At 49.9% G+C, this 15,853-nt stretch overlaps 4 protein-coding genes across 4 annotated transcripts; 2 read left to right on the top strand and 2 right to left on the bottom strand.

Moving 5' to 3' along the window:
* Positions 1 to 206: 206 nt before the first annotated feature.
* Positions 207 to 1,719, top strand: Z518_01293 (uncharacterized protein; the record flags this gene model as incomplete). The annotated part of the gene is made up of 2 exons (XM_013421894.1): positions 207 to 583; positions 636 to 1,719. The coding sequence occupies 2 exons, from the start codon at positions 207 to 209 to the stop codon at positions 1,717 to 1,719; spliced, it is 1,461 nt and encodes a 486-aa protein (XP_013277348.1).
* Positions 1,720 to 5,171: 3,452 nt separating this feature from the next.
* Positions 5,172 to 8,028, bottom strand: Z518_01292 (uncharacterized protein; the record flags this gene model as incomplete). The annotated part of the gene is made up of 2 exons (XM_013421893.1): positions 5,172 to 7,847; positions 7,918 to 8,028. The coding sequence occupies 2 exons, from the start codon at positions 8,026 to 8,028 to the stop codon at positions 5,172 to 5,174; spliced, it is 2,787 nt and encodes a 928-aa protein (XP_013277347.1).
* A 1,934-nt stretch (positions 8,029 to 9,962) lies between these two features.
* Z518_01291 (phosphoserine transaminase) lies at positions 9,963 to 11,317 on the bottom strand (the record flags this gene model as incomplete). Its single annotated transcript, XM_013421892.1, has 2 exons — positions 9,963 to 10,547; positions 10,610 to 11,317. 2 exons carry the CDS (start codon positions 11,315 to 11,317, stop codon positions 9,963 to 9,965), a joined length of 1,293 nt encoding a protein of 430 aa, XP_013277346.1.
* A 2,076-nt stretch (positions 11,318 to 13,393) lies between these two features.
* On the top strand, positions 13,394 to 14,235 carry Z518_01290 (uncharacterized protein; the record flags this gene model as incomplete). Its single annotated transcript, XM_013421891.1, has 4 exons — positions 13,394 to 13,634; positions 13,694 to 13,755; positions 13,812 to 13,902; positions 13,952 to 14,235. The coding sequence occupies 4 exons, from the start codon at positions 13,394 to 13,396 to the stop codon at positions 14,233 to 14,235; spliced, it is 678 nt and encodes a 225-aa protein (XP_013277345.1).
* Positions 14,236 to 15,853: the final 1,618 nt, after the last annotated feature.

Below are 15,853 nucleotides of genomic sequence, written 5' to 3'. Positions count from 1 at the left end.
GGCACGCGCGTATCGTGCATTTTCCCTGGTCACTGTCCGATGACTCATCCGTCTCAGTCAGGGCGCTGAAGAACATCTGCTGTGAGGATCAAACCTTTGACAATGTATTTTGTCTTAATTTCTGTGTGGTCTTTTGATTTACCATTGGCCGAACCTTTCTCGGCTCAACTGGAAGCTACTTGTCATCAGACAGACAAGCCGTGAATATGTCACTTAGGTTTCTGACCCCACTGTACGTCGAAACCGGGCTGAAAGCATGGATTGCCTCACCCTACAATACCAAGGTCTTATGTCTCCAACGCTATGTGCGTTTCTTTGCATATGGAGGCTCTGCCCTCATTCTAGCCTTGTACCTGTCCAGCCTGAACGTGTCAGACCAGAAAATTGGCCTATTTATGACATTGACCCTATTGGGCGATGTGCTTATCAGCTTGGTTTTGACCGCTGTCGCGGATGGCATTGGGAGGAGACGCATGCTCGCTGTTGGGGCATTGCTAATGACTGCCAGTGGCGTCACGTTCGCTTTGTCTAGTGAATACTGGATCTTGGTGCTGGCCAGTGTTCTGGGTGTGATCAGTCCCAGGTGCTACAGCCTCTTGCATTCTGTTGTGATGAGGGAATCTAACCTGTGTCAGTGGCAACGAAATCGGTCCCTTCAAAGCAATCGAGGAATCCACGATTTCACATCTCACGCCCTCCGCCGAGAGAAGTAATGTTTTGGCTTGGTACATTATCGCTGGTCTCGGAGGCGCCGCTTCAGGAACAATCACCTTCGGGTGGGTTGTGCAGCAGTTGCAAGTCAAATATTCATGGTCACCTCTTGAGTCGTACCGCATAGTTTTCTGGGCATATGCTGCCTTCGGTCTTGTCAAATTCGTTCTGGCACTCATGCTTGGCTCCGAATGTGAGCTGGCTCCTGAAACCTCGACCCGGCCAGACACCCATTCAGAGATATCAGTGAGCGAAACGTCAGCCCTTCTTCCTCAAGGAGAGGATTCAACGCCTAAAGTGGCAGTGCAAGGTCAACCCGTCAAGTCATGGTCACCAAAGACCTTGCTCCCCGGTCTCTCGAAAGAAACTAGGGGTGTAATTCTCAAGTTGTGTTTTCTTTTTGGTCTTGACAGCCTCGCATCAGGCCTTGCGCCGGTATCGTGGATGTCCTATTTTCTCCACCACAAGTTTGACCTCTCCGAAGGTCGACTGGGAAGCTTATTCTTCGCTTGCAATATCTTATCATCCTCTTCAAATTTATTCGCCCCTTCGCTAGCACGCCGGCTTGGCCTCGTCAAGACCATGGTTTTCACCCATGTCCCAGCTTCACTTGCCCTTGCTGCGATTCCACTTCCCAACGACGCTGGTTTGGCCATGATGTTTGTCCTCTTTCGCGCCAGTGTGAATAGCATGGACCAAGCTCCCCGACAAGCATTTCTAGCCGCTGCTGTGCAACCTTCTGAGAGAACTGCCGTCATGGGACTCGTCAACGTCGTCAAGACTCTCTGCCAAAGCGCAGGTCCGGTAGTCACCGGCATCTTCGCGAATCGACACATGTTTGGTCTCGCGTTCATCGTCGCCGGCGCTCTCAAGATTGTGTACGATATTTTGATGCTGGCAATGTTCCTTGGTTATCGAACCGTGGAGGAACGGGCCGAGGAAAATATTGAGGCTGAAATAGAAACGGAGCGGGAAGAGGGGACAGATGATTTCCAAAGCGCTGCGTGATTCGGTCAACTTGCAGTCAAGCAAATAAAACATCTTACCCTCACCCAACGCCCTCTACCTGACTAGTTCCTCGCAATACAAGGGGCCTAGGAGCCGGATGGTTGAACAAAACACTGCGAACTAGCAAGTCCACAAAGATTCCTAGGCCTTGGTCCCAAATCTCGATCAGATCAAGTCTCATCATGCTCAATCGTCCACAGCATCCGAATGTGGGCCAGCTTCAAAGAACTACGGCGTCTCTACCCTCATCGGACACGAAGCCGAGTAAAGACCCAATCGATGCTTACACCACGTCGGCATGACATAGGCTGTCTAGAAACCCCTTTCTTGAATCCACTCGGCTGAGACCGAACACTACGACAGTAACAAGTTCGGCAGGCCTCCCAACGAACAATGTCCGCCTACGTTTGAAACGGTCGCTGCCGATCCCTCGTCGAGGAAGCAAGATCAGCATGGACACAAGACCTGGGGACTGGGAAAGACAGGAAGAGGCGATGCAGATGGCTCGAGCACAGTTCCTCGATGACCTAGAACATCGCCGCATGCGGGCAGCACCATCTATTCCATTCAAATTTAAGGTAAAGAATCGGCGGAGGTCATGCAGAACCAGCATTAGAACAAGTCAGTATGGGACGAGATTGCTCTTCAAATGTTGAAGGTACAGTGAATATAGCTTCGCTTTCATTTTAAGTGAAGAGATTGTTCTGCTTTGGTTGAAGAGAGTTCGCAGAGCACTCGGCGAGAGTGTCAAAGATAGGAACAGTGCGCCTGTTCAGTAGCTGGCGGCTCAGTGAACTTATTCTCGTGAGCTTGAGGATGAAAAAGGAGATTCGAGCAGGGTTTGATGCCCATCGTGTTTGACAACGAAAGTCACATTCGTGCCAGCGTATGTACTTCCCATAAGATTTCGAGCAGGATGCCTTTGAAGATCTTGACAAGATGCCACAAACTCTTATTCGAGTGCAAGCCGCGAGAGCCTTCATTCCGATTCACGGACATGGACAGCGACCTGGACACACCTTAGCATGACAGGTTCCACTGGCCCTCGGTCTAGACCCATTGGACGCAATTGATTATCCATCATCAACGAGGATGGCGGACCTCATCAACCTCTTCATCAGCCAGGAAACATGCTGGTGGAGTTGAAGTTTTCCATGAGCCATTGCAATCGATTTCGAACGATGGACAACCCTTGCTGGCTGTCGATCCCCAACGGGTTTACTTGGATTTGATCAAGCGGGTCAATCTGGAAGAGGCTGAGGTTGAAAGAACGAGAATTGCGCAGGAGGCGATCAATCAGGGTAACGAGAAGGATCCAGCAGATCTTTCGATGGCAAACCTACTATACGTGTAGAGCACAGCCATTCTTCTTTGGATACCAGGGCACCCGACAGTCAACATCGCCCATTCAGTAGCCAATCGTGTTCATGGCACAAGAACGAAAAGTGGGATGACCCCTGAACAGCGTAAAGAGCATGTTGAGAGAAGAGAGCAATGATTGGCGATGCAAGAATCGCAGTCAAGTATTTTTTCCATTTTCCAGCGAAAAGAATCTTAACATCCAAAGTCCGTCCAAAGATGGAGGAGTCAATGATCAATACTATTTCTGGACCGGAAGCTCGGAGGAGCCATCGATGCCCGCTCATGCTGCCTCTGAGGCGACTGGAATGGCAACAACAATACCGACAAAGACTTATTATTCAAGTTCCAAGGCGCCTCTTGAAACAGATGACTCGTGTACTAGGACCACCGAGCGCACCGAATGGAATCCGTGGTCAGACGCCGTTATAGCCATTAGGCAGAAAGAAGAAGAGTGCAAAGTTAACTCTCACATGCGAGAATAGACTTATACCGACTCAGAGGACCTTTCCAAACGTGTCAAGCGACCGGTATCCAATATAAGTGCGAAATCGGCCAGTGCTCGTCGTGTGTTGCAAGGGTTTCCCCCCCCCCCAGGATTTAGAAGTTGGCCCGACAGCAATACACCGAAGCCAAAGAAGACCCCGAGCGGTAGGCAAAACGAGGAGTGAAGAAGACTAGTGCCGATGCATTACGCAGCATTTCCAACAGAGCCGAGGATGGAAGCAAAGAAAGTGAAAGTTGGAGGGATTTTGCGACATTATTGGATGAGAAAGAGGACATTCCAACCGACAGAAACGTTTCCTCTCCCTTGATCAGTCCAGGCAGGTTGCATTTAGAGCTTTACAACGGAAATACCACCAGACGACTGCAAAACAGGTCTGATGGGATAGCTCTCAATTCCCGAGAGGGTGTTCAATCAACACTGCGAAGCGTCATGTCCATATCCACCATGCTGAGCCGAATCGAGGAGAGTCCAAGCGGGAAGGCTAGGAATCACTTGGTCGCACGACTCAGCCCGACCTTTCAACATGAATGTTCCTCCACATAGTCGTCCCTTTGATAGCAGGTTCTTGGGCAATAGATGGGAATAGCGTCTAAGCGTTTGCCTCCCAAACTACGGAAGACTCGTCAGCGGAAATGGGAAAGAAGGTTTTGATGCAACTGCTTCACCGTCGGCATCTTCGACAGTGGGGAGAAGTGCGTCGAAAGTGTTTGGCTTGCTCAGTAGCAATGAATGGTTAGCAACTTCTGGAAGAGCCGGATAGTAGAGAAGAGCGCAAAGCGAACCGTGATCGCTAGAAGTCAGGCATTCATCTGGACGCTGTTCTTCGAGGTGATGTCTTATGGTTACGAGCCGTGCCTTCGGATGGACACCAACAGCGATCGGGTTTCACAACATTTTGTATGAGGGTTAATCATGATTGGTGCGTAAAGGCATTTGCTACGAGGGTGTATATTAGAGAATAGGGCATTGGGCATAATCCAGAAAGATCAGCCTGGGTGATAGAGATAAAAATGAAGCCCAAGGTCATCCAAGGTTACAGCCTCGCTCCTAGACTGTTACTTGCACCGTCAACCTTCAGGCAGCCAGGATACATAAATGGTCCTCAGGCTCTTCGTGCCGGATTCAGGCAGGCAAGAGAATTTCAAGTTCCATTAATATATGTACAGTGTACAGGAAAGTTCAAAATGTGTGTCAAGTTGTTCCTTGGAAAGTCCAGCTGGTTTTCTTTTCTTTTGGGTTCAACCCATTCAATCCCACCCCATCCCATCCAGTTGTAGGTGAATAATCCGTTGTATTCCATCACAAGACGACAGAATAGGAAGAAGAATGAAAATAACCAACCAAAGCAGAAAGCCACACCTCCCACTAATCATGAAAAAGACAAAGGACGGAAAGACTTCAAACTTGATCAGATACGAACACTGCAAACACACCCTTTGGCCTTGTGATATGTCCTCATCCTTTTCCCTCACCTCTTTCCTCGCTTTCATTCAGGTGTGGGGTCTTTCATCCCTTAATTCCCCTCCCCTTCCTATCAAATGAATTGGAACATCCCGTATTTGCATTACCATCATCCATCCCATCCCTACCGAAATAATTCCCCTTCCAACATATCGGCATACAACTCCAATGCCGAGCCGATCATATCGACGATGGCCCAACTGGTATTTCCCTTGAACGTCTTGCTCCAGACCCTCACCACCGCGACACTCAAGGCGCGCATCTTGTGTGTGTCGTCCAGTAGTTCGCGACTCTCGTTAAGGACGGTGTGATTATTCGCATCACCGTTGAGAGGGACCGTCATCTCTGTCTCGTCAAGGAGACTGCGGACCCAGAGGAGGAGTTTGCGCTCGTGCTCTGTGACGGGAGCACCACCTTCAGTTTTCAGACGGGAGAGCACTGCGAGCCATTTGCTGAGGAGGAATGCACATTCTAGACTGCACAGGGAGTGTTGGATGGACCAGAAGAAGGTTTGAGTGCGGGCGACAAAGTCGATGCCTAGTCGGACGGGTATGGATAGGGCATGGGCGGAGTGGAGGAGGGCCGGCGTCAAGCGAGGGTCACGCCGAAGATCTGGAGTGTGAAAGAGAGATGTTGCGATTTGAGTGGCGTCTCTGGTCTCGAGATGACGGAGCGGGCCCATGTCGACATGAAGTCGGATGTACGCGAGGCCCAACAGTGCCGTAGACGTGAATGCAACTGGTCCATTCGGATTCTGAGGATCCAGACTCGATTCGGGCGCTCGCTTCCACCCTGCTTTCCAGGAGCTCAGGCCTCGGTCGAGAATAGCTATGTCTTCCATTCTCAGACTGGACCCTGCTACGCCGGGCCATGCTAGAGAAAGCTGTCGAGCGAAGAAAATTTGTTGAATGAGCGCGTGGACGAGAATGTAATTCCCAAGAGGTGAGATGGGCGTAGCGGTTGATGGACTCTGTTTGTTAAAAAGTCTGGCAAAGGCCGTTTGGAAAGGCATCTGAGGAGCGGCATTCGCTTGATGTAGTTTCTTCCATTGCTCGGCGGTTGTCGCTTTCCACTCGTTGGCCGGGTCCGGTAAATTCAGCTTGACTTCGGAATTCAGAATGAGTGGAGGAACGTTCCACGTTATTGAATGGAGGTTGAAAAAGCAATAGACAATCAATTTAGTCCGCTTCTCTCCTTCCGACCGGATCCAATCCTCCCACGTCAGTTCTTCTGATGATGATATGATTTCAGGACTGGCAAGGCCTGACTCTCGAACCAGCCGCGCAAGAATACTCTGGAAGGCCAAAGCTTCCCGAAGTAATTCTGTATGTCTTTCCCACGTCGCAAAAGCGGTCAGGAGGAGTAGTGCTTGTATGGAATCCATCTGTTCTTTGCTATCCGTGACGACGGCGGTTTCTGGAGAGACGTGTTGAAACGGACTGCTCGAATGACTTTGGCTGGTGAAGCCTCCACTGGGAGATTGGGCCATCGAGCCGGTTCGGGGTCGATTCCATGAATGAGGAATTGCTAATTCGTCGCGCCGTCTGATTTGTTCCATCACGACCGCTTTAGCAGCATAGAACAATTCTATTCCTCGACTGTTCTCAAATCGGTATTGTGCTCCTACAGCGGCCAATGCCAGAACCAACTCTGGAGCACTGGCCGCCACTTGTAGTGTCGGCACATGTATGAACGGTAAATGTTCGTGGAAACCGTTGACATAGCCCGCCAAATAGCGTGAGAGGGAATGTCTGGATGGTGGAATAAATCCTTTGGGCATGACGGGGTCGAATGTGGCCAGCTTGGATGCAAAAACCGATCGGGCCGCGTCAGAGACGTCCCAAGTAGTTCTGACTTTAATGGCTTCTGGGTCTTCGACCGCGCTTCGTGGTTCTGGTCGATTGAAGTCAGGTTCTCTAGACTCTGGTTGTAGGGATGGTAACCTTGATCCGAATCGAGAAAACGTGCTCGTTTCTTCTTGTGGAACACCAAGCTTACTGTCGGTGGAATGCTCACCATTCAAATGAGGTCTCGAGATATTGAGGTGGTCGCCTCTTAGCTCAGGTGAGTGATAAGCGTCGACCTGATCATTTCCAAACATGTTGGCGTACCACTCGGATGATAGACCAACGCTGTCAAGGAACACGGTGAAATCTTGCATCGGATCGCTTAGGTCTGGAGGTTCGAACATGGGCGTGGGTTGACCGTACCCTTCTGTCAGCATTCGGGGGGGATATTGTCCTTCTGAAACCGCGGGCATGATCTGTTGGAGTGGTTCATTCAGCTGTTCTTGTGTCACCTGTGGCAGATCGGACATGTAATGATCTTGGCCACTTGAAGCGACGTGACTGGCAGCATGAGATAGCAGATTCAAATCATAGCCCCATGAAGGATCCAGAGGAGGAGCGCCCATGACAGACGTTTGGTGTGAGGGCATGCCATCGACTGAATGCAGTCCATTGGTGGGTTGCATGAGCTGAGGATCCAACATATCCATCATCCCTCTCCCTTCGTGCGGTGCTTGTGGCGACAGCAAAGGTTGGTTCTGCTGCGGCGCAATGTCCATGGGATCGGATGAAAGGGGCCGCGCATGTGGGACCGATGCAGCCTTTGACGCACTGTGTGCATTTTGAAGATGATGTTTGTGAGACTTTCTTGTGATATGTTGGTCTTCTTCGCCCGGATGGACGAGTCTCTCGTGGCGTACCAGGAGGTCGCTGCGGGCAAAGGTCTTGGAACAGATGTCGCAGACGAACGGTTTCTCTTTTGTGTGGGTGCGAATGTGTCTTTGGAGATGCTCCTGTTTGCGCCATTGCCGTCAGTCTGCGGCCGAGGCATTATCCCATTGATGCGAATGTCAAGGTACATACCAGTCGAGCGAAGAGTCGCTGGCAATGAGGGCAGGGTAGGGTTTTCGTCTTGTTTCCGGACTGCTTCCTCTTGACTCTGCCGCCAGCACCTGATGACTGTGTTGAATCCATCACTCGGAGAGGACGTATTTGGGATTATCGAATCTGTTGGCAAGCCTGCCAGTCGCCCAGTGTGGAGGAGATGAGGGGTAACTTAGCAGCTTCGAACGAGGTGAGAAAAGTGTGGAGGAGCGGAGGGAGGAGATGAGAGGAATTCGTTAGCAAGGGCCCTTGCGCCAGCTGCTGGCCAGCTTCTGCGAAATGCAACTCCCGAGAACGAGAGGCTAACTACATACAGTCAAAGCGGAAGTGAAATATGTGAGTTTCATAAATTCTGATTGGTCCGGTGCCTTAGATTTCACTTTTCGAGGTCAGGTGACATTGGCCGTCGGCAAATCTATTATCCGAAGATACCAAATCACTCCTTCGTCGGACTATCAATCCACTAATCTGCCCGAGAGTTCTACCCGACCGTCGAAGCCCATCAGAGCCAAAGTTTCAGGACATTCAGTGATCACCTTTCCTCAAGAATCGGATTGACTCTACGGCGCCGAAATATCATTCCTGTCGAACGCAATGTGCCATTAAGCCACCATGGCATTCGATGTTCTCTGCGGACATCGGGGCAATGGGAAATGGGCCATACGAGAAGGCATGTACCTTGCAAGTATCGGCGAAACAAATTGCACGTTTGTCGCATGTCTCAATGAGACTGAAGACTCTCCTTGTTAAAATGATGGTTCTAAAAATACCCATTTTCTGGCTGTCCTTAGCCAACGGCTTTCTATTCTTCCTCCGCTATTCTTCCAGCCTCAGTTCCTTCAATACCTGCTCTGTGGACGGCGTGAACTGTACAAGAATTATAATATATTTATAGTTCAACTACGACAAACTCGATATGGTGCTCCTTAACAACAGCCCCAACATCGGGCAAATCGTTCGGAAACTGTCAGTCATCCGGCGACCTCACTAACACTCTCGTTCAGAGGAACTCAATACGGGTTTGCTGTTCGACTATCTCGAAATCATGTGGGAGGTCCAAAATCTTCCTGGCAATTGGCGACCTCGACCGCACAAGTAAGTATTCTTCCTGTCTGTTGTCTGTAAATATTCTGACATGCCCACAACAGAACATCCCTGCCTGGCCCACTACACACTGAAGCACAAGTCTATGAATGATACCGAAACAAGGCGGAGGAGGGACCACAGGCCACGGAAGACAGAGGCCCCGACAGCCCACACTTGTCCTTGAGTAAGAATGGAATGACGGCTTGTGACTCTTCAGTCTCAAATTCAGCATCACAGGCTTCCGCAGCCAGACGCTGTTGCCATTGTCAAAGCAAGCAAGCAAATGACCGCTGGCGAATAACCAATTTTCCGAAATCAGCAATAACAGGCTCCGGCACCCAGACTCTTCGAATTGATAACGGTGCAGCCTACATTCAATGTCAAAATTTCAACATCAGCAGCACCGGCCAGCCAGATGTTATCCATCAGCAAAGAACAACGACACCTCATCCACATTCGGATTCAAAATCAACACTGGCAGGCTTTATCAGCCAAGCTGGACACGTTGGCAACGAGGCCACGGCAGCTCATGGATGTTCATCAGTTTCAAAAATCGACACCAACGAGCTATGATAGTCAAGCTTTGTTCCGTTGATGAAAAGAGCTCTGTGAGCAGCACTCGTGCATGTTCGTTGTTCGCATAGGGAAAACCTGTTCCGTCAGCTGAACCTCCAGCACTGGGACTTGTTTGGGCCCCCGATAGCTTAGTTTTCGATAGCACAAATTCGGATTCTTTTTCCTGCCTGGTCGTATGAATCAAACTTTTTTTTTTTTTTTGAAGCTTGTGTAACAGTGAAGCTCCAATTCTATCATGGCTGAGATATTTTCTTTAAGCATCTGGTCATTGAATACCACGACGGTACCCTACTTTTCCTACCAAGTTTTCTTTAATGTTGAAGTTAAATGCACAGAACCGTCTATCTGTGTATTGAAAACTTTCACCGCTTCGCAGACTCAACCAACCAATCTGCCAATTTCTGTACATTCTCCAACGGCACGGCGTTGTAATTACTCGCTCGAATACCACCGACTGATCTATGGCCCTTGAGACCGAGTAATCCGCGCTTCTCAGCTCCAGCCAGGAAAGCTTTCTCTTTGGCTTCATCAGGATCGGCCCCTGCCTTCGAGACAATCCGGAAGCAAACATTCATTCTGCTCCTGATGCTCTTGTCCGGGACGACATGGTATGTGTCCGGATATGCGTCGAGCGTGTCATACAGCAATTTGGCCTTTTGGTTCACAACTTCCTCCTGGCCTGAGACTTTCCTGGATCCATGCATGGAGACGAGGCTCTGGAGGACGAGCGTGGCAACGTAGAGATTGAAGATTGGCAGGGTATTGTAGAGGCTGTTGTTGGCGGCGATGGCGGCGAAAGAGAACATGATCGGTGGCAGACAACCCGAGGTCGGGAGAACAGGAGACAAGGCGTGAAGGAAGGTAGGAGGTGGGACGAGGCTGAGCAGGGACTTGCGGATGATCACCACCGTGATACCTGTAATGCCGAGATTCTTTTGAGCGCCACCCTGGAGAAAAAATCAGTATCAGCATGGCCACAAGATGTCAATGGGGAGTGATCGGCCCTTACAAAGATGACGCCATACTTCTTGACATGGACTTTTCGACTGAGGAAGTTGCTCGACATGTCGGCCACCACGACCCTCTCGTCGTCCTCCAAAGATTTGGGGAAGCCGGGGTACTCGACACCGTCGACCGTCTCGTTATCGCACATGTATGTGAAAGCACTCCCCTTGGGAGTCAGGTTCCACTCGCTCTCAGGTGGGATTTTCCCAAACTTGCCGTTATTGCTCTTCCGTGCATCGAGAGCGACATTGACATACTTCGCCCCAATTAACCGCGTTGCTTCCTGGCTGGCTTTGAGCGACCAAGTCCCTGTGACGAGATAGTCGACCTTCAACTCTGCCTCGATCTCTCGCTTTACACGTTCGAGGACCTCGGCGTCCTTATCCTCCCCTAGTTCCGCAACAGCTTTCCTCCGGCGTTTCTCGATCCAGGTACCCACTAGGTTCTGCAAGGCGGCACTGAATTCCCCTGTTCCGCCCGCTTGCATGAAGATGATCTCGTACTCGTCTGTCGGGATGTCATAGAGTGTTGCCAATGCTTCTTTGGCATCCGCGAGGACCTTGTTCGCCGTTGTTGAGCGATGGGAGATCTCAGCTAAAGACAAACCGGTGTTGTCAAAGTTGACGAATGCTTTAGCTCCAGCCTCGATGACGGGGGTTGGGAGAGGAGCAGGACCAGCGCCAAAGTAGGCGACCTCTGAGCGACTGGGCATGATGAAGTATTAGGAGAGGAGAATGAATGGAGGCTAGAATCCGACCTCGCAAATTACGGTTGGCGTACAACGCAGGTTGCAGGGAAATTTCCCGCCGAATTTGGCGGTCAGTGCTGTCGTCTTGGGAGGGTTTCTTCTCTCGATGCCAAGATCGGCCCCCTCTATCGAGAGATGAAGGAAGACCGGTTCACGTTGGTTTTTACACCTACGATCATAAAATCTAACCAAGCATTCCTCAGCAATATGCTCTAAACAAGCCTGCAATATTTTAAACCCAGCTGAAAGCGCTCGCTCCCCGCAAAAGCCGCTACCATTAATCCGTGTACGGAGAGTAACTATTCCACGTACTGGCAATTTACGTTATTCCGTGTGCAGCCTCTGATTGGCCAGACCCATACTATTCCGGCCACTAGTAGACAGTATTTCTTTTGTGAAGAGGTGCGAGTCAAGTTTAGTGCTTTTTACAGCAATGGACCTCTCACTTTTGGTCTTCGAATGTACAATCTACTGTATTGCATAGGAATCTAGTACCACGATTCATCTTCCGGCTGTTGCTTCCTGACATGTCTCTGCCGACTACGCCCCGGACTCTGCGCCGTGTATCGCGGCGTTGCCTGCGTTGCCTACGCTGCCTGACTATTGATAGGCACTTCCTGATGCTAAGATGCTGTCTGTAATAAGTCAACTCATTGCAGCGATGCGCGGTGGAGACATGGTGAGTTGTGTTTCCCGCGACACGAGCGGAAACATGGATCAATTCTTCTCTAACTATGGCGCCCCATCGTTCAACCAGTCCTGTATTCCGCCCAGTGAAACTTGGGAATCAGGTAGTACACCATCAACAACATCTTCCTGCGGAGTTGTTACATCGTCAGAGACTTCAATAGCGTGGTGTTATTGCCCGAGACCAGCTGTCGAATGGGTGTTGTTTTGCACAGTCGGCAAGGTTGTACTAAGACCCGACGAGGCTATCCTCACACCCTCCATGGTTACCTCTCTTAAAGAAGTAACAGCGACCGGCTGAGTGGCCACAGGCGGAGGCAGCGAGGTCGAAGTACTCGACAATTTAGTTTGCTCTTGCGTTGTTGGACCTAATAACCGCCGACCAAAGTCTTCGCAAGTATGACATTTTGGTGAGATTATACTAAATTTTTCTCCTTTTTCGCGACTTTATGTGGGCATATCGAGGGATAGTTCAAATAAACAACGAGCAAAAGGATTTGGGTCAACAACTTACCCTGTGACGTGCCACCGTTGCCACAGGGGATTCTGAGGTCATTCCCAGCACATGGAATAACAATGATCCGATACACGGAATAGTTACCCCGTACACGAATTAATGGTAGCCGCAAAAGCCCTTTAGAGTCGATTGGGTAGTGCTTATTAGGCGGCGCGGCTGGCCTTATTTGCGATGGGTGTAGGAGTTGTAGAGGCTGATTGGCTTTTATAGAAACAAGAAACAGTCGATCAGCTCGTTGGGCGGTCGAGTGTTGCAACGGCGCCATTCGATCTGGTATTATTCAGGCAAATGGCAGTAGAAAGCGAGGCTCTGGTCATCATGAAAAACTATTTGAATGCTTACATGTATGCTGCATTCCTGGCGTTTTCGTTACCTCTGATTATACCCACTCTCTGCTTAGGTGCGGATCTATTGTCATGGCAAAATTGGCCAGCACTCTGCGGAGTGTCATCGACACGCTACCTCGATCTGTCTCCGGTGATATCAAGTCTCGGCATCGGGATGCTATCCAGAACATTTCTGTCGCGCTGAATGCGATAGAGCCGTGCCTTGATGGAACGAAGCCAGCCGATTCCGTGGTAATGGCATGTAAAGCGTTTGAAATGCTCTTTGGGAGTCGTGCGGTTATGCCAAGGGTATCTACGTACAAAGAGGAGCAGCAGGAGAATTGGTAATGCCTTCAAGTTCTCGCACTTCCAGGAGCTTGGGATCGTGGTTGGCTAATGATTCCTTGAACCCGGTCAACGACATGCTGGCTTCCGGCTGCTTGCATTGTTCAGGTCCAAGATACTGTCGAATTAGCCTTGGCCCTGAAGATTTTGACTTTTACGAAATCGATGTTTGCAGTTCGGAGCGGCGGCCACAACTCGAACCCCGGTTTTGCCAGCGTTGGAGATTCTGGAGTCTTGTTGGATTTAGGGTCTCTCAATCAGATCACCTTATCCAAAGACAAGGACTTTGTCTCTCTGGGCCCTCGAGCGAAGTGGGACCAGGTCTACGGTGAGTTGGAGAAGAACAAATTGACGGTTGTTGGCGGTCGAGTGGTTGGAGTAGGGGTTGGCGGACTTATTATTGGCGGTATGTCTCATAAGTTTTCTTACAGAATCAACTAGATAGATACTGACTCTGATTTGCAGGAGGGATGTCGCATTTCTCGAATGCCTGGGGTATGGTCTGCGATCATGTCAAGAACATGGAGGTGGGACTCCTTTGTTATCCTCGCGACCCGCTCCACAATCCACTTACATAGCGTAGGTTGTTCTGGCCAACTCAAGAATCGTACAAGCAAATGAAAATGAGAACTCAGATCTCTTCCGCGCTCTGAAGGGTGGGGGAGCAAACTTTGGTAAGGATGGTCAAATGATTCTGGAGCAGACCATGTTGACAGGTCTCAGGAATTGTGACCAGATTCGATCTCTACACGAATCCAGAGTATCAAGTGTGGTACTCAACCAAGATGTACAGCGTGGAGGATAAAGATCGGGTCGTAAAGGCGGCTATCGAGGTCCAGCAGGCCATGGACGAGGACGACCGTATAGGTTTCTATTTAACTGTCGGTACAGAGTTTTTTTGTGGCTGGCATGTTGTACAAGGGACGGAGTTTCCGGCAGTGTTTCATGCCTTTGATGGTATAAAACCAATGGCAGTTCCAGTGCCTGAAACTGTCGGCACCCAATAAATATGCAAGGAGCTGCTAGGTGAGTTGTTTTTTTCCGACACATGGAGCCCTGAGTGGCTAATCAGAGTCTGTCGGATGTTCTTGCAGAAGAGCAAGCGGAACCGCAACCGTTTTGCCAAACACAGAGCTCTACGCCGAATTGCACAGTGTTCTGGCAGGCATTCACACAATGCCTTCGACTAACATGGTGTTCACTTTCCAGCCAATTGGCGCGCCTGCCGTCGAGAAAGGAAAGCTCTCTGGAGGAAATTGCATGAACATTCCCCCAAAAAACCAGTCATGTAAGTTTCAGCATGGAGTTCTACCCACGCATGCTGTGCATCAGCTAACATCAGTAACCCAGGGTTGGCTATTTCCAGTCAATGGACAGATGACACAGATGATGAGCTAGCTTGCTCACAGGCGCGAGAGTTGATCTCATCGATCCACGCTACCGCCCAGAAGCGTGGGTTGTTGCTAGACTTTCATTTCATGAATGACGCATCCTATACTCAATCACCGTGCAGGGCTATGGCGCGGAGAATTTGAAGTTCTTGCGCCAAACAAGCGTCAATTATGACCCCGAAGGAGTCTTTCGACGGTTGCAAAACTCGGGACTTTTGCTTTCAAAGGTTGCCGCCCTATAGCTGCTCGAATAGATGGCCTTGAAGTACAACAATGCTAATAGGGCCTAGAGCTGTTAGAGTATTTTCCCCTATCAGTTTATCTTTCTTTTAGGTACAGATATCACCTATCTGCTACGGAGAAAGGAGGCCGATACAAACGCGTGAAAAGCTCTGGGTAGCCGCACTTGAGCGCAAACGAACGCGACGGTTGCTTGACCAGTTTCTTGACAATCAAATCATTCGTCCTCGATGGACATATGAACTATACCTTTTCTGCGTGTATCTAAGGTGGAAGGAGCAATTGAAACGACTGTACACTGCGGCCGCCAGGCTGAGGAGAGCCGAGTGCGTCCATCATGTCCATCACGCTGATGTCAATTTGATTGTATTCGAGGCTCTCCCAGTAGCTCCAGGACATCTATCTGGTTTATATACATCATTCAGTACCGCAAAATGAGTGAAAAGGGTTGTACACCGTCCATACGGCGATCCTGAAGCTACTGCAGGGACAAGGAGAGCAAATTCAATATGGTTGATGCTGGCATTTCGTTCTCGAATGCGTGTTGTCGAGCGCGGAATCATCTAGTCAGTTTCAATATGATCGCGCGTAATTTTCACCGTCGCGTTATCCAGGATCATCCACCAATATCTCAGACTGGAAAAAAAATTGATAACTTGTAGCCTAAAGGAAGGACAATGGGATCAAACCTTGTTAGAGCTATCTTGTAGCATATTGCAGGTATCGGAGTAGGCGACAGAGTCTGAGAACCCCCAGGGTATGCAATCATATGCATCCAAAGAGCTTGGGCGTCATCCGAGAAAGGGCATAGGGCAAAGGGTAGGGCGACGACGAAAGAGAAGGAAAGCTCGGATAGGACAAGGGTCGTATGTCGTATGACGATCAGTTGAAGGAAAATAGTGATAAAGGTCAAAAGCTCTTCCAATGGGGTTGTTGAGAAAGAGGGTCTCCTTCGCCAGCCTCGCCGAAGTCTTGACCAAAGGATGACCCACGC

Source organism: Rhinocladiella mackenziei, assembly GCF_000835555.1.
Source record: "Rhinocladiella mackenziei CBS 650.93 unplaced genomic scaffold supercont1.1, whole genome shotgun sequence".
Taxonomy (NCBI): Eukaryota; Fungi; Ascomycota; class Eurotiomycetes; order Chaetothyriales; family Herpotrichiellaceae; genus Rhinocladiella; species Rhinocladiella mackenziei.
Note: the sequence above shows the minus strand (reverse complement) of the source record. Positions and strands in the feature narration are given on the sequence as shown.